Source organism: Brachyistius frenatus, unplaced genomic scaffold (assembly GCF_029030835.1).
Source record: "Brachyistius frenatus isolate BFR_SWC_R1_liver_20210118 unplaced genomic scaffold, ASM2903083v1 Contig_78, whole genome shotgun sequence".
Taxonomy (NCBI): Eukaryota; Metazoa; Chordata; class Actinopteri; family Embiotocidae; genus Brachyistius; species Brachyistius frenatus.
In genome coordinates, this window is record NW_027210677.1 from 1,714,174 (window position 1) to 1,733,369 (window position 19,196).

A 19,196-nucleotide genomic window follows, 5' to 3' on the forward strand; every position below is an offset into this window, starting at 1 on the left:
AAATCCAGGGCTGGGCCTCTCTGTGTGGAGTTTGCATGTTCTCCGTGTGCCTGCGTGGGTTCTCCCCGGGTTCTCCAGCTTCCTCCCACCATCCAAAAACATCCACCTCCGGTTAATTGGTAGTTCTACAAATGTCCCTTAGGTGTGAATGAGAGTGTGGATGGTCTTTGTTTCTGTCTGTGTTGGTCCTGTGATAGACTTGAGGATCTGTCCAGGGTGAACCCTGCCTTCACCCAAAGTGAGCTGGGACAGGCTCCAACCCCCCCCCCCCCCCCCCCCGGATAAAGCAGGCATATATAATGGATGGATGGGTTGTAGATTGGTTGTTTGTATATAATATATATAGATATATACTGTGCATTTTATATTTAATATTTTTTACTGCTATTTTATTGCTTTTCTATTATTCTATTATTATCTTATTGCTTCCTGTATGCTGCTGTAGCAAAAAAAAATTCCCCTCGGGGATTAATAAAGTAACTACCTAACCTAACCTAACCTAACCTAACCTAACCTAAATATACAGTTTATTTGCTCATCTGAATATTTTTCAAAAGGAGACCTTACAGGTACAAATGTTTCAATAAATACTTAGGGAGCTTTGAAATGTCTTTAAAAAAAATTTCAAACAAAGTAAAAAATTTAATAAATTTAATTGAAATAATAAATTCCATTCCACTCAAAAAAATATATATATTTTAAGATTTTCTCAAGTCAGGACCTCTCTGCTCTGGAACAACATGGCGATCTGAGTGTTGCACCATCAGTATGTCTGAATTTCATTATTTATTGTTAGTTTTTATTTGGTCTATACTTTAAGTGGCCTGATTTTATTTATTCTATATTGCTGAAATGTCAGAATTTTTCCCATGTGAAGCACTTTGTGATGTTTATGAAGAATGAAAGTGATTATAATTCATCTTACTCAGTATTTCTTAGTTAATTGCTGCAAATAACTTGATTTCTTTGTCAATATTAACATACTATTATATTTTAACTTTAATAAAGGGATTCATATTTGTGATGGTGTCATAGACTTTCTAAGCTGCCTTAAAGCTAATTTACTACATAATTTTTGACTTGCGCAGCAAGCATCTTAAGTTTTTTGACCTGCTGAGTCATTATTTGTGTACAGTTGTAGGTAACAGATAATTCATAATCATAATAATTACCGAAAGCAATAGGAATAACCCAAAGTCAAAACTTTACAATGGTTTCATTTACGGCTGGGAGCGTCTTCTCCAAACCGGCCGGTAGAGGGAGCAAACCGCCCAGAGCAACCGCTCGCGCGCACTTACATTCGCTCACACCTGTGCAGCTCCTCCCCCGACGAGCGCGCGCCATCCAATGAGAGACGACTTCCACTGCGCGTTGGCTTTCGCTGCTTTAACCGCACACACACACACACACACACACACATATACAAACACACACACATACTGCCAGGCCGTACTCCACAAGCAGACACCGCACGAGTCTGTCCGTGTGAACGCTAACCATGGCTGAAGGAGGAGAGGGCGAGGATGAAATCCAGTTCCTGCGAACTGTAAGTGCTCCTGATGTCCCGGAGGCGAGTGTCGGCGTTGTGCGGGGTGTTAACTGCGCCTTTCTCCGTCCGTCCGTGTGTGTGTGTGTGTGTGTGTGTGAGATGTGGTGGGCAGGGAGTTTACCGCATTAAGGATGACAGCTCCTGTACACACGAGTCACCGCTCACAGAGTTCGCATTATGGCAGAGGATGGAAGAGGTGAAAACACACACAGACAGACAGACAGACAGACAGACAGGTGGAGGAAGGTGTGCGGTGTGGTTGTCAGCGGTGCTGTCATTGTGTCATAGAGGAGTTGAGCAGCATGCAGACTGCGTGGAGTCGCTGGTGTTGTGTGTTGGGTGGATGCGGGGCGCAGTGCGGGTGCAGACTGGCAGCATGAAGCCCGCCGCATCCGCTTCACTTCAACGAGCCCGTGCAGCGAGGTGATGCCACGGTACCTGCTGCTGGTGCTGGTGGTCGTTTCATGCCGTGGTGGTCAAATCAGCTGCTGTTCCGCACGAGAGGAGCTGTTGCTTTACAGAAAGTCAAACGTGAATAATCACGTGAGCGCACTGCACCTGAGGATGATTTCTTCCGTTTTTAATGGAAGAGAGGCGCATATACGGACACAGGATAGAAATGGATAGAAATGCGGACATGCAGTTTATAGCGACAGTCTGAATTTCCAGGCTTCTGTCAGGGTTAAGAGGATTTCATTGTTGGTAGTGTAGCTTTTTTTTCTTTTGACTGACAGTATCTTGACATCAAAAGGCAGATGACTGCAGTGGTATAAAGATGCGATGACTTGATGCTCGAAGGGTTGTGGTTTTGTGTGTGCTGTCACACATCCAGGCAAGCTTGATTTTAAACTCATATTTTATTGTTCGTGATGGGTGAGATGACTATACTGTGAAGGGTCACTTGTACTCCCAAATTCCCACCAACTTTACAGTTCTGCAAGCATTTTAGCTTCTTTCAGCTCGTTGTTTTGGCTTCGCTCATCTTTAATGTTTTGGTTGAGATTTATAACGCTTATCATTGCAGCAGGTATCTGCTCTGAAAAACTCAACACTCAACAACAACCAGCAGACAGACATGTTAGAGAGCTGGTGAACATAGTGGAGCATTTAGCAGCTTAACAGATGAATATTTCCCTCAGAGGAACACGGATACAGCAGAGTAAAAACTGGACTTACATTCATTATGTGAACACAGACACGATGTTGTTTTGGGTCGACTAGATAGATTCTTTATTGCCTTTGTATATAAATACACAATGACATTTTGTTTGGCAGAAGTCCTCTTAGCAACATAAAAATAAATAGAAAATTACAAATACATCAAATAATAATAATACATATTATTATAATGAATACAAAAACGTTTGACATGTTAGCCATATCAACCTTATTAGTGCTGCAATCAATGACGTATAAAAAAAAAAAAGGTGGATGTATCTTCCAGGTCTGAAAAATGAGGCCAGTGTGGGAGTGCCTTAAGCTTGCAATACCACCAAGTGCCACTAGAGGTCGGCTCCAAAAAGCCTCCGGCTCCATAGACTCCCATTCAACTTCTCTTATCAAATACAAAGTCAATACATTTTTCAAAAAAGGAAAATCATTCAATCATTTGCTAAAGTCACTCCTTCTTATTAGTTTTCCGGCGGTCCATCTGAGAATAATCCCTCATTCATTAGAAATCAGGCTTCAAGAAGAGTTTCTTTGGGATTGGGTGTCTGTTTGATTGACAGGTCTGTAATGCAGTCAGGTTTCTGCTCTAGATGGGCGGGCGTAGTGTCTTTGGAGATTGAGTAATATTCACAGCTCGCTCCTCCCCCGCTCGTCCAAATATGGTCACCTCTGGCTCCAAAATAACAAGATGGCGATGGCGAAAACACCGAACTCAAAGCACCGGAACAGCAGTTCACAAACTCATGGGTGACATCACGCTTAATTGCCGCTTGTCTGCAACAATTTTTTTTTTTTTTTTAATAAAATGCTTCTTTTTTTCCCCAATTAGGGAGTTGATTTGGTAATATTACTGCAAAAATAACCATAACTAACATGTCTTTTGTCCACAAACCTTAAAATATTCACTGACAAAATATAAATCAGAAAATAATGGTACGTGTTTGCTTGAAAAACCACTGAAATTACTGATTATGAAAATAGTTGGCGATTATTTCTATTTAATTTTTTTTCAAATGATTTCTTTGGCTCTATACTTTCTAAGGCCACAATGTGTATCCTCTTGCCTTAAGCAAAACTCCTGTTGGGTCCATGTGTCTGTTTTTCCTAAAACAAGACAAAAACTGACATTTTGCTTGTACAGATAAGAGCAGGCAACAATTAGTTGATTAACTGATCGACACAAAATTAATCAGCATTTCATTTTTGAAAGAATACCACCGTTTTTCATTTGCAGCCTGTCAGATGTGGACATTTCCTGGTTTTATAGTCTTTTATTTTGTTAAACTGAAGATTTTTGGAGTTTGGACTCCAGTTGAAGATGTAATACTGGGCGATGGGTGATGCTATGCATTTGCAAGCATTTTCTGGTATTTTAAAGAGAGATGACTGATGGATTAATCGGGACAATAATCTGAAATACTGACCAGATCAATTGATAATGAACAGAAGCATTAGTTGCAGCCCCACAGTTTAGAAACAGAGTTTTCTGCCAAATCAGCCTGTCATTACAAGAATTTAAAAGGCTGGATTATAAAATGTTTATGTTCCTGTTCTTAATAGAAATGGTCAATTTTATCTTGAGATATTCGCTCACTGAGCACTTTATTAGGAACACAACACCTAACACAACAACCCTTCTATCAATTCTACTTTCACAAAGCTTATATTCTCAGTTTTGGTTCAGAAAGGCGATAGTTCTATTTATTGTTTATTATTTAGGTTGTAGTGGGAAGTGTATGCATTATACTTACACTAGCCTTGATATTTTGTCCAGGCCATTTACATATACAGTATGAGGGGGACCAGTGATCATGAGCCTTTCATAGTCTGGGCACCCCTTGCTCAGTGTGCTGCTATCAGGAACCACATAAACAGCAGAAAATAGAGGATATTTGATAACAAAATTGATAACCAGATTTTTGGACATGCCTTTGAGATGATGACAGAGCTGCTGCAGTGGAACTGGAAGCTCCACATTACTATGCAGACTGGCTCCCAACAGGCCACCAGTTGCCATCTCAGCATGTGGTAGCCTTTGAGCCATGGCAGCAGCGCGAGGTGCTGCTCTGCTAGCAAAGCCAGTCATCTGATGATCTACAGTAATTCCTGTACATACTGACTGAGGAGTCCGAATTAATCTGTGGCAGCAGTAAGGTCTTTTATGTCAGTTGAATTTTTTGTTGTTTTTGTGGTCGCATTTTTATGTGCTGACTTGTTCTTTCTTTATATTTGATTTAAATTAAAAGAAAATATCAGTAGTAGTATTACAAATGGTGCAGTCAGACCTGTATGAGAAAATATTTCTGAGAATATTCATGGTAATCAAGTCTAAGGTTCAGTTAGGGTTTCGGTGAATAAGAGTAATAATAATAGTTTTCTATGGTAATTTCAGTACAACAGGGACAAACATCCAAAAACCATCAGAGTTAAAATTACAGTTAAAATGTAGAAAAATGGGAATTACTGCTTCAAATCTATGAATGTGTTTGGACTCTGGCCCTGGAAAATAGGGTTTATCCTTTTTCACGTATTTTCTGGCACTTTCTGACCAAACAATCAGTGGCGACAGTATTCACAAATTCACAAAAATAAATTTGACATCACACGGATTCCCTCAAGACATGTTCAGAAATAAACAAATGAACAATACTGAAGCATTTGTGGCTGACATGATACTTGGTTCTATTTTTTATTTCAACAAAAGTTAAATTACTGGATGCAAGATGTGTCCTTCATGACTGAAAGTCCACAATGTCTCTGCAATACAGGCCTCAAATTTCCACATCCGATTGTTGTAAGTCGTCTACTGCACCAGGCTTGGCTCCAAAGTATTTGTGATGTCACAAACCATGCAGCAGGGACATACCTTTATCTCACATTTTAGGTGAGGTCAAAGGATCTTTGAACTGTCAGCAGAGGATTTTAAAAACACATTTTTGAGTGGAGGACTTTAAGATTCTTACATGAATGTGTGACGTCCACCACTTGTTTACACTGAAGGTCAGTTCCTGCTCTTGTACACATAAAACACCAAAAAATAATCTGAACACCAACCCAGAAGAAACTATTTAGAAACCACACCACCTTGTCTGTGTTGATGCTGTAATGACCGGTCCACCAAACAATCCTAATAGAGGACTTAACTGTGTAATCAGTCATTCAAGAAGATCATTTATACAAGTGATTACTCGTTGTAGTCCAAAGTGTTAAAAAACATTCAACAATGCATCAAATTAACTATTATTAATATGTCTTCATATTGTACTTTATTGTACCATGGCAGCACAATCAATAACTACACATGAGATTATATTGAATGTCAAACAAACTTACTGTGACCTGTAAATACTGGTTATCATTGTGTTATAGTTTTTAACCACACTGTCCCAGTAATGGCATTAGTTTTGTCAAATTTGATTGTAGAGATAATAACATTGATAAAAAGTTAATGAGAAGGTATGGAATCCTTTGCTTTAGTTTGGTATTCAAACATTTTGATCATTTTTGCAGAGGTTTGTATACGTGCTTCTATGCTTGTTCCAGGGGATGGGTCTAAATCCAGGTGTTTGAGACTGCAACTCTACTGTGTGTCCTTTATTGGATGGCGATGCTTCAGGTGACAAACAGAAACAGTTTATGTTGATCAATCTGTCGGCCATGAACAAACCCAGTTTTGGATGGTCTCATCCAGTTTGGGGCCAAACAAGACTGTGAGTGTGGCCGCTACATCATGAAACCTCCATAATCCAGGTCCGATGAAATCCAGAGACTGTAAACAATGCATCCCAGTGTAATCCGCTTTGGTTGTTGTAGTGCACCCTCTGTGCTTGTGTTGCGGTATTTTGTATGCGTAGTAGTAGTACTAGTAGTAGTAGTCGTCACTAGGGATGGGTATTTCAAGAAAGAATACACACACACACACACACACACACACACACACACACACACACACACACACACACACACACACACACACACACACACACACACACACACACACACACACACACACACACACACACACACACACACACACACAGAAAGAGAAATTTACTTATGCCGTAAACTCTGGCTCAACAAATGCCATCAAACTCTGAAAAGCCTTCGACACAGCTGATGAGACGTATGTCTTGTGTTCGCAAGGTCAAGCATCATACTTCCTTCGTCTGGTTCCAAAGCTAGCCATAGATTGTAGATCTGTGGATGGACCGCTTCTCGGTGCTTTACTGACATGACTATGCATATCTGTGATGGACTTATGATGCGATAGTTTCACCTGGAAGCATTTGTACTGTGCCTAATTTTTTGGAGGAGTTCCTCACAGAACTTTTTGATGTCTGTGGTTGATTTTGCACGTGTCTTCTGTTTCCTGCAGCGTAGCACAACATACACTTCACTGAGCCTGGTAACAATGTGTTGTTCTCCTTCTTTTGTTGCTTAATGGTGATGGGAAAACAGCTTTTATGTGCATTATCGCCACCTTCTGATGGTATCACACATTACTACAGGGTGTTGGTAAAATCAAGGAATTTCTTTTCTTTTTTCCGGAGTATTTGAAAATGTCAAAGTCACTCCCCATCGCTCGCTCTCACTGCATTGTGTTGAGTGACATTTTGCAACAGTCAGTGATCGCGGTCCAGGTGAAATGACATATGTGTCTACCTCTTATCATGTTACCGCTGACGGCCACCTCACAGAAAGTGAACCCAGCAAAGGCACCAGAGCTCATTCTGCTTCATTTAATACTTCATTAGGTGCAAGTGAGTGATGTTTGGACAAACACTACATCTTCATCAGAGTCAAACAGTATTGGCAGATGCAAGACACAATATATCTTAGAACAGACCAAAAAACGATTACCTAAGGCAAACTGATATCATGTGAAGAGTTTCCTGCTCACAGAACATGAGAACATCATTCTTCAGCATGTCGTATGATGATGACATATTGTACATGGCCTTGTGGGCCGTAGTAAGACAGCAGTGAAGTAACCACAGATCAGAAACACGTAGTTCTGGAACCAGAGACTCCTGCAGAAAGAACCAGGGACAGAGAAGCCTATATACTGTATGCATGGAGAGTGAAAGAAAGAGTAGAGGAGCGGTGCTGGGTGCATTATGGGAGGTCCCCCAGCAGCACAGGCCTACAGCAGCATAATGCAGGGATGGTTCAGGGTCAGCTGAGCCCGCCCTGACTGCTTTACCAAAAATAAGTTACATGATATGATGGATCTCTCACTCACTCAGTGACAGACACTAACGTTATAGTTCTGGCCTGCTGTTGCGGTCCAGCCGAGAATTTTGTAATTATATTATTTAGCTAATTTATGAGCACCCGTTTGTTTCCAGATCAGTGCGAGAATTTCTGCTGCATTTTGCAGGTCCGTTGATAATTGGCAGTTCAGCAAACGAGTCCTAATTTTGCTCAGAGATGTCTGAAGTGATGTGAAGTTGTGCAGCATGTTGGTGGATTGACTCAGTTTGGCGGTTGTTGTGCTCCACTCTAATAACAAATGTCTCTAGTTTATGGCACCTGGAATATCAACAAAAAACATACACAGACACTTTCTTCTTGCAAAGCAAATTCTACATTTCATATATCTAAAGTGTGCTGTAACAGTTCCCTACTACTACAAAATATGTGTGACTGTTTAGGTAGATAATGCTGTGCACCAAACAGGTGCCCTACTGTGCTCCTGGTAAACGTAGCCCAGTTTGAATTACTATCTATAGAAGCTGATGTTCACATTTTTCATGATGTAAGTGTAGGTGGTCTTTATTTCAGATGAGGTGTCCCGCCTTCACATTAAAACACTTTGGTGTAGAGATCTGTGCTGTGATATAAATACTCATTGCTTCCTAATGTTTTTGGTAATCCCACTATGTTTCCTGTAGTGTTATTATCAAGAGAGTCCAAATAGGCCTTGAAATTTCCCTTTTGTACTATGTCCAATGTCCACACTGGATTTATCTAAAAAATAATGTTGATTTCAGTGACTTCATGGCTCCCTGCTCGAGTGCTTCTCAGGACAAACTTTATTTTGTTAGCCCTGCTATCCTTAAGGCTTTAAGAGCACCCAGATGGTCAGTATGTATTCTGCTCAGTGCTCTGTGTGTGTGGGGTGTATAGAACGTTGTAGATTTGAAGGGCTTTTTTTAGGCCAATAACACATTTGGTTTAAAAAAAAAAAAAGGCCCAACAGCATTTTCTATTCATTGTGAATGAGTCCTGGCTTTGCAGCCCTGCACCTTATGATGATTTCAACAGCCTGAGAAAGCACCGTGCTGTACTACGGAGACAAGGTGGGAATCTGAAATGAATGCAAATATCCTCTGATGCAGTGTGAGTGACAGCCAGGCGAGAGCCAATCACAACACATGAGATCAGCGCCAGGGTTGCTTCCAGTAGCGATAAAGGACATTACAGTTGTAACTGTAACAAGCACCATTATGTGAAAAGAAGTTTGCAAACCGAGTTACATACTGTTATATGCTGGGTCTGACTGGATTGTAGGAACAATAGACAGGTGAGTGGGGAGGAACTGGATCAGCTGATGGGAAAACTGCGTTAAATTCGGAGGTGGAATTGTGATCTATGACCACAGGCTGGAAGGGGAGGAAAGGGAGACCGGGCAGGTGTCACCATGACTCTCACTTTGAAGCCTTCAGTTTGTAAGATAAGTGCTCTGTTTAAATGATTGAGTGTGTGTTTGTCTTGTAATGGAGACAGGAAGTAACTGTGTGTTAATGCTGACTAGCTGCCACCAGCTCTGCCATTGATCTCCAGCTGTAGAACTCCTGCCTCAGAGCTGAAAATGGTTCCTGATAGATCTGTTAATATCAGGTTTGACTGCATGTGATCCACTCATGTTAATGTGTTACTGTATTGTGGAGCCTAACTTTACATTTCTGAAGACTATATTTTTGGGGGTTATTTTAAATAATGGCCCACGTATTTTTCAAAAATAAAGATTTACAGAATTTTCAAACTGCTTTTACAGCATTTTTGCTGCAGAGTCTTTATTCTCCATATCAGCTGTCAAATAGCAACACTCACTCTGTCTTACACATCTGCCATGTGATGCAATTTACAAAAATCAACATATGAATACCAAAAATTCTCATCTAGTACATAATGTTACATAGATGATGTAAATATAAAGAAAAAGCAGATGAGACAGAGTAAAACAGGCACAGTAGAGAACAATACTAGACGATGTGATGGAGGAAGGAGGTCAGAACCCTGAAGTGCGTCACATTTTAATGTTGGAGATTACATCCCCGATCTGGTGAGAGAAAGTGTGGATCAGCCCGCTTCCTTTTCAGAAGTATCAGGTGGCGTGCTGACAGAGAAGTGGAAGCATTAATCTTCTGACCCGGCCCAGGTAGTTCTGTCTCTTCTAGAACATTTCCAAAATTGGACCAAGGGTTTGATAACTCCATTGCTCGTTATATATCCTCCTAAGACCAGAAAATGAATTTCTGTCCTCTGTGGGGGACATGCATCTGAGACTTATAAGTCCAGTAATATTCATGCAATCTAATAGATTCCTACTGTCCTGTCTAGAGGACATCCTGGGCTTTTAGTGATGCAATAGTTGTTTGTCTAACAGGGCTCATGGACTTTCTTTTCAAAATCTTGGGCATCTCAACTTCAACATTTTTTTGACAACAAGGGCGGTAATTGATCAATTTGTGTCAGATATTATGTTTCTGTTGCTAATAATCAAATTGCTTCTTAAATCTGAGAGTCTTAATTTCAGTTTAATACGATTTCAGAAGGGCACAGTAACCCTTTCAAAACACAACTTTTATTCAGTGCCCTTGGTAGTGGACAGCAAGACTTTCTTACTGTCATTTTCAACCAATTACCAGACTTCAGGTAGGACTGAGTGAGGCAGACAGGATTTTACTCCGAACTATGGAAGGAGTCAGACTTAGAGCTGTCAGGAGATGAGGAGGAGGAGGAAGAGAAGGAGGAGGAGGGCCAGACAGGAGAGAAGAAGGTGAAAGTCACACACATCAGGACACATCAGCTTATGACTGATGTACTGGGTCACCATGAAATGTCATTTTGAAAAGGATGTGTTAGTGTCCAGATGTGTCTCCTTCATCTAACCATTCTCATGTTCATTAAATGAAAATAAATTTGAACAGAAATACACTTTAAAAATAATATAATATCATTACAATCTGTAATCAACCAAGACACGATGTCCACTACATGGGACAGATGATACAAAAGAATGTTTTGCTGTAACATGTTTCCTTTCACCACATTACTTAAATTATTAAAAAAAAAAAATTAGAAATTGCAAAACCTTTGTTCCTCCGGGTCTCAGGAGGATATATTATAATACTGTATAGCGACATATTCCCTGCAGACCATCAACAGTAACGTGAACTTCACAAACACTACTATAGATTCCAATCTCCAGGTTACTGATGAAGATGTGCTGCATGCTGTGCTGTTACAACACAATACACACCGTCGGCTCGCTCCGTCCTCGTTAACATATCTTCACTCGGCTGAGCGCTTTCAGGGAGAATATAGTGTAAGGCTGAATGCATATTTCAATGTGGACTGTCTGCATAGCACCCAGCACAATAAAACCAGGCTAACAATCCAACCCATCCCCCCACCCTCCACCCCATACACACACATGACACACAAAACACAAAGTACATTATTATTTTAATTTGATTCTTTATAGCCTAACATTTTTTTCTCAACAATAACAGTAAATACAGCAACTTTTGTAAAAGAAAGGAAAAACTTGTTCTGTAAATAGTTCTCTTACTGTTAGGATCAAAAACATTGCTCTAAAGCTCAATTCTGGGGCTGTTCTGGAAATAGTTTTCTAATAAATATTTTTTTTGCAATTTCTGATCAACCCATATCAATCTCAGGCTTGAATGAACAACTTCAGGTTAGTTCCCACCCATTTCCTGCCGATGCCCCACCCACTTCTGGTCGAAGCACCTCACATCCGAGTACGGCTACAGATCACTTTGTTGGTTTAACAGATACAGATAATGCTTTACTTGCTTGTCCCTATACGTTTTCATATCACAAAGTAGTAGGATTCATTTCACAATTATCAAATTTGAAGGACCAAGAAAAATGCAGTATATTTATTGGACATACATGTATTCTGTATGTGTCTGTATGACAGACTGTCGACCTGTTCAGAGTGTAGCCGCCTTCATCCAAAGTCAGCCCTCCATGACTGCACCCAGGATGAGGCCGGTGTAGATAATGGCTGGAGGGGTGTACTGTATGTGAGATTAGATCAGGCTGTGTGCAGGTAAACAATGTTTTTTTTTTTCTTGGTAGATGTAAATGCAAAGTGCTGCTTTAGTAATCCGAATCAATACTGTTGAGCTGTAATGAAGCTTCTTGATTAACAGTAGTTTATTTGGTACAGGAACAGTCAATGCAGTAACCCATCCTTCTCACTGCATCACCGCTGGCTTCACTGTCAATAACTGTTTACTCCTGCTGATAACGTTCTCTTCTGCCTCTATATTTCTTGACTGCTGGTGATACCAGGACACTAAAAGCAGCAAAGCAATCTCCCTTTAAATGGAAATATGCCTTTTATATTTAGACATGCATAGTTTGTAATAGCAGTCGTAAATTGATATCCAGACCTTCTCTGTATATCTGCTCCTCTTCCTCCTCCTCCTCCTCCTGTTCCATCTCTACCTTTCATGCCCCCCCCCCCTTCTTCTAATCCTGCAGCACTCCTGCTAAGTGCACTTTGAATGCAGATCAATACGTGGTTGCTGGTGACTGCTGATGTCTCAGCACAAAGCAAACAGCGCGGCAGCAGCCATGTGTTTGTGTTCATTTAATCTCTGTTACAGGGAAATGTCTGTGTTTGCAGGCTGAACACAGAATTCCTATGGAGAGCCACTACAGGGTAATTAAAGGGACAAACCACATAATCTTGTATTTCATGCAGCCTAAATACACCATGAATAAAAATAAATAAAAACAAAGGAGCATGTAATACAAGGGGCAATCAAAAACTTTCAGAGACAGCTTTTGTTACTTTCCAACGGTGCCGAGCTGTGACATGAAACAGGGGGCAGCGATAACTTCCGTGAGTTGGCATTCCAAGTTTTATAGCTTGATCAACATCAGCACGAGTTCCACATGTTTTAGTTACCACTGCGAGCTCATCTGTGATTTCTCCACGGACCTGAGCTGATCACATCAATTTCAGTGTCAAACTCAGTAAATTATCGACGGAGATCCTTGAAATGCTTCAGAAATCCAACGGCAATGAAGAAAGGAGCCAAGACAAGTGTTTTGACTGCTATTTGCATTTCAGAGGTGCAAGAACGTTACTGTTCAAGACTGAAAAATCAAGTCAGGGGTGCAACCACGTGTGTTTTCTCTGACATTCATTGGGTTGTGTAGCGTGAATTCGTCCCATTGGGTCAGACTGTCAACACAAAGGTCAGCCGTTCTGAGGAAAAACAATTGGTGCAAATGACCTGAACTGTGGAGCGATGGCACTTTGTTTGGTTCTCCAACACCACACCACGCCACACCCGCTCACACCGTGTTGAAAGCACTAAAACACAATTTTAGCTCCCCGTCCCACCTCCTCACTGGATATGGCTGTCTGCCACTTTGCTCTGATGCCCATAAATTTGACACAAACTTTGATGAGCTCTCTGCTCAAGTTTCAGCTCCATGTTCAGATGCTTGGCCATTAAAGCTGATTCTGAATGGAGATAAAGTTGTATTCATTATGATACACAACAAATGTTGGTGCGAAGAAGCTGCAAATTCTAAAACATGATGCTTCACACACATTTTTAATGTGACAGCAGAGCTGATTTATACAATCAGCACAGTTTTAAGATGGGCACTCAAAATTAGTGTAAACAACTGACCAAACATAAAATAAATATATATTTTTGTCAAAGTAAACTTTTTTTGTCAATTCACCGTATGTACAAGACATGCAGAGAGATTGAAATATTGTCCCACGTCTGCAAAATAAAGTGGTAAAACAAAAAATTATAAATATGTAACAATAAATACACGCTTAACTGCAATATATAAATGTACAATGTAGTGCAGTGTAGTGTAGTCCACAGTGCAAACGTTCCGATGATCACAATATCTCTTTCTGTTCCTCAGTTATGATGTTGAATGATGTCAAAGGTGTTTTTGCAGAACGCTATGATGTGAAATTGACTGTTTGCATATAAAATATAATCACAACATCCTTTTTCTTCTCTTAGATATTTATGTAAAATGTTGTCATATTTGCTTTATGAATTCTTGAATTGGGACCACAAAGTTGTTTTGTGAGGTCACAATGATCAAAACCAAACGAGTGCATCTCTGAGTCCACGTAATCAATTCTGCCTCAATTGAAGAAAATTCCCTTAATGTTCCATTTTTCTCCAAACGTGACATTAACATCATGTCAGGAGCAGGTCGGTCTACGAGATCGACTGGTGAGATGTTTTGGAATCACATGTATTTATATTTAAATTATTTAAATGTAAGGTGATGGACATGGACAATTTGTTTAATAGTGACTGTGAAAATTCACTACCTGATTGAAATACTGACAAGCCCCGATAAAGGTCCTCCAACTGTTCCACGTTATATAAACAGGTTGCACAAATATTGTTTCTTCACAATGATTATTGTACATTTAATAGAATCTTAGACATGGGTTATGTTATGCATGTACAGTACATACCTTTTGAAGATGCTGAGTTGTGGAGATAAAAAAAAGTAATTTGTATATTTATCTCAACTAATGTCAGTTTTCTGGAATTAAAGTTATAATAGTAAGCGGCGTATGAAATACTATGAATGACCTTTAAAATTATGCCTTCAATTTAGAGCTGTTGTTTTATGTCTTAAAAAATCTAAAGGAGGTTTTTTTTTTAACCAAATACAGGAACAAAATACACAAACACACACACACACACACACACACACACACACACACACACACACACACACACACACACACACACACACACACACACACACACACACACACACACACACACACACACACACATATATATATGTACACTGCAAGTACAAATTTGATGGACCAAGTCATTTAAATGATTCCCCATCATTCTCACTTAATGGAACATGAGCACAGTCACCCCCCTCCGCTGTCTCTCTCTCCTCCTCTCTCGGCCTAAACTGAGTTTACATTGACCCCCATATCAATTTCACACTGCTGTGATGTCAAGTCTTTCATCATGTGTTCAGATATTCGACAATGTTTCTTGTGAAAACATATAATTTAAACGTATATTTGAGTGACATATTTTCACTTTCTCTGCACTTTAACTTGGAAAATGTTTCATTGACCCTCGTTCATTTCGTAAATTTAGCAGTCCCGATTTTTGCTTCGTAATAAGACGACCGGTGCAGTTTTGTGAGCTTTCATTCAGACGGATACAGTCACTGATAGCTTGTCCTCTGAACTTAACGCAATGTCATTTGTGGTACAAACTGTTAAACTTTACTTTGTTAAAGTCAGAGAACATTCACAGTTGGTTTCTTGTTTTGTCACCTGATCCCAAATCTCCCTTAAAGGATAATTCCAGTTGATTTCAATCTGGCGTATTTCCTGTTGATGTGACTGGCGAAGCATGGATGAATGGACAGGGTGCCCAGGGTCAGTCAGCCAGCTTCCCTGGATAGAGATCAGATAGGCAGCTAATTACTGAGGTGGAGAGTGCACAGATAGCATGACCCATTCAGGCACGACTGAAATAAATAGCAATTACCCTTTAAGGATTTAATGTTACACAACTTCCTCCTAACGCCAACAACCATCTCATACATAGCTGAAGGAAACAGAGGTATACAGAAAGAGCTCAGGGAGTTAAGACTGGTTTGGAGGAGCCATGCAGAGCTTGTTTGTGTTAGTATAAAACTCACTGTACCCATTCTGCCACTTCAGCACTGTTCTAAATTCATCAAGGGAGCTCGGTTCCCCATGTAAGGACACGCTGACCGGCATGTGGAGCAAAATAAGTTTTATTAACACACACTGCTGACCCAGTACACAATGTAAGACATAGACGAAGGTTACACAACGCTAAACACCAACAGTACATCATGAGGAAAGAACGGCACGAATGCATGAAACTGTGGCTGATACGTTTAAAACATCCCATACACTGTACATACATGTTTTTGTAACTTCTGGCTCTGAAAAATGGTTCCGATGCAGAAGTGCTTTAAGCTGCAATACCACTGAGTGCCACTAGAGGTGGGCTCCAAAAAGCCTCCGGCAGTCAATACATTTTCTCCACGAGTTATCTCGGTGTTGTAAGCTAAAGTCCTTCTTCTTAGTTTTCTGGAGGTCCATCTGAAAATAATCCCTCATTCATTAGAAAAGAAGATTCAAGAAGACCTGTTTTTGGGGGCGTGTCTGCTTGATTGACAGGCCTGTGGTGCAGTCAGGTTACAGCTATCGGTGGGCGGGACGTAGTATCGTCAGGTTTCCTATCAGATCGGTCAGATCCACCGCTGGTAACAAGATGATAGTTGACCATGATGATGACCTTGGCCGTTGTATTAGGGTGACCTGTGAAATGGGCCTTTTTATTGAACCCACTTCTTTAAGGTTCTTTGCTAAGAACTCAAGTCTGTGAACATTTTCCAGCTTCTGTCAGTGTTGTTTGAGAGGATAAATGACAAAGCTTTGTTCAGACTGCAGGCAAATTGGATTTGTTTCTCAAATCAGACCTTTAGGATTCGGTTTGTCCGGACATCCCCAACCTATCTGCATGGGTTGCTATGGTAACAACGCTCGTGACGTAGCTTTCCAACGCGCAAGCAAAGCGCTAGCAGACAATTTATTTGGACATCTCTCCACGGACTGTTGTTGTCATTGTTCTCCAGAGTGTCAAACTCTCCGCTCTCTGACAGCGGTCCACTAGTGGTAACAGATTCTGCTGACTGTGTAACTCTGAAAATGATGTTGTCATTGTGTGTTGTGTTGCCAGTGATGCAATATATCGGATCTGAGCAACCAGAGCAGCCGGACTGAGACGCATCTGTACTAATCAGATTAGAGTCGCATTTCAAACCAACTCTTAAGACGGTTTGGATCCGATTTGCAAAAAATCACATTTGTTTTTTTGCTCTTCAGATTTAAAGAATCAATCCAGATACAACCTGAATACGGCAGTCTGAACGTCCTTAATTCTGAGGCAACAGATTGCTCTAACTGGTGTCTGGCCTTCCAATTGGACACTCAGTTTTTAACACGTTCAGGAAGCTTTAGCTCCTTTTGAGCCACAGAAAGCTCCTCTTGCACCTCCAGCTGTTACTGAAACAGCCCACAAAGTTTTTGTATGTAGCTACAGCAAATAAAAGTGAAAATACAAATCAACTATTTAGTTATTGTTAATAATAGAATATATCAATGTAAACAGACATTATTAGAATTCATGTTATTATTGTTAGAGCTGCTATTGTTCCTGTTTTTCCTTTGATTGTTTCTAACATGATAAATTGTAATACACAGCTCACAATGTTGGATGCACAGTTTGTCTCCACGGTCCAATCGGTTCGACCCTCCTTTATTCCCAGTGCTAGAGCTTCACGTGTGTGATCCTCGGGGAAACACACCATCTGTAGGCATCGACTTTTCATGGTGAAGTCACGAGCAATAAAATTGTCTGTCAAGTTCATATAAGGGTCCGTAGTTCAGCTGGACTGTAAATCTGTTGTTAAAGCAAAATGATGAGCCTCGCACAATTCTGTCTCCATTGTTGTTCGATGCTGAGTCTATGAAAAAGGTAGTAAAACGTTTGACAAATAGTTGTGGGAGTGCAGTGAGTAGCGCTTGTCGGAGGTCTTTATCATTTTGCACGGTGTTGACTGGAGCCATATCTTTGGCCAAGTGTTAAGTTGTCGCCTTTGTAATCTGGTTGTGCATATGGGACCTTGACAGGTCCGGTGATGCACTGTGTCAGGTTCCCCATTATCGATGTGTCAGAGAGTTTGTGGTTACGTTTAAGGTGGTTATATAACTTTGTGGTTTCACCCTTTAGTGCAGCTTCGATGGCAAAACTTGGCCTGCGATGTACATGATTTTGATTTTCATCGTCTTGTCTCAATCCAAAAAAAGTCCACGTCTTAGACTGAATTGTTTGTTTCAGTACAAACAGCGTAGAGTTGTTTCGATGAAACATTTTGTTCTCACCACCATCACCGGCTTTTTCTTCTGGATTCATTTAGTGCTTTTTATTTGTTCTTGCACAATTTTTCTCTCACGTTTGCCGGCGTCAATCACTCACTCTCTTGGTTTATGTAGCTTACTGCCCATCTCTGCGGCTCTGCATCACCTGGCGTAGCGCTGAATCATCATTGAGGGAGAAAGTAGGAGCGCTTGTTTTGATGCATGTGTCCCAAATGAAAATGTGGGAGGCGTTGTCTTTTAGAAAGGAGATCACATAAGAGGCATGAATCCAGATTGCAATTTTAATACGATTTATTGTGTTGCGCTAATGTATCGTCACTATTCCCGAAATTTGGTACATTTAGTAAACAACTCTCCTGCTGCTATAGTGTGTGAGAGATGTAAGACACCATAGCTAGCAGAATTCCCAAACGTAACTCCGAATGTGTTCGGACCAAACGTAAAGCAAATGTTCGCCTCACGTTACTCGTGCGAGTTCGGCCGCTCAAGTTCAATATTTTCAACTTACGCAGACGGGAACTTGCGTCCTTTCGCGTCTTTGCATAAACTTTGTATGTAATTGCTCTGCGGGAGTAATTCGCTTTGCGTTTGGTCTAAACACGGCTTTACAGGCTCTTATAAGCTGGCAGCTGCCTCTGAATCACTGCATGTAAACAGAAATCCACAAACGACACCAACAGTGTAACACCAGAGAATATCCGACTCACATTTTTATGGATGCAGACACAAAAAAACAACAACTTTGGAATCTCACTTTGTCTTGTTTTTACAGGCACACGCAATGGAGGACAAGACAATATGGAAAACAAACAATTTTGCAATATTTCTGACCAAGTACCTCAATATGGATATTGCATTAGATTGTTGGGATGACTGTCGATATTTTCACCATTTAAAATATTCTAAATATTTACACGATGAGATTTTAGATGGATAATCATCAGTAATATGGACATATCAGGATGTTAAGAGAGTCCAAATGATATCTCATCTCATGACAATGTGGATATAATATTGATGCAGCCTTAAGTGCACAGAACATGATCTAATGTTTCCCACATGTCAAGTAGAATGAGATGATTTCCCCCCCGTCCTGTGCACGAGCACAAAGCCACCCCCACCCCCGCCGCTGATTGGCTGTTTGTGTTGTTGTGAGCCATTTTGTTAATGACCCTTTTACGGCTGTGTACAAACACTGGATTATTTTTTAGCACACACACAGAACAGGCCGCTCACGGACCATAAGGAGATATTTGC

General features: G+C 40.5%; 1 protein-coding gene across 1 annotated transcript in view; it reads left to right on the forward strand.

The window, feature by feature from the left end:
* The first annotated feature begins 1,410 nt into the window (after window positions 1–1,410).
* ryr2a (ryanodine receptor 2a (cardiac)) overlaps window positions 1,411–19,196 on the forward strand; it is a 180,097-nt gene continuing 162,311 nt past the window's right edge. Inside the window, exon 1 of the mRNA XM_069708820.1 lies at window positions 1,411–1,546. Within this exon, the coding sequence (XP_069564921.1) occupies window positions 1,499–1,546 (48 nt within the window). The 5' untranslated portion in view covers window positions 1,411–1,498. The remainder of the gene's footprint in view (window positions 1,547–19,196) is intronic.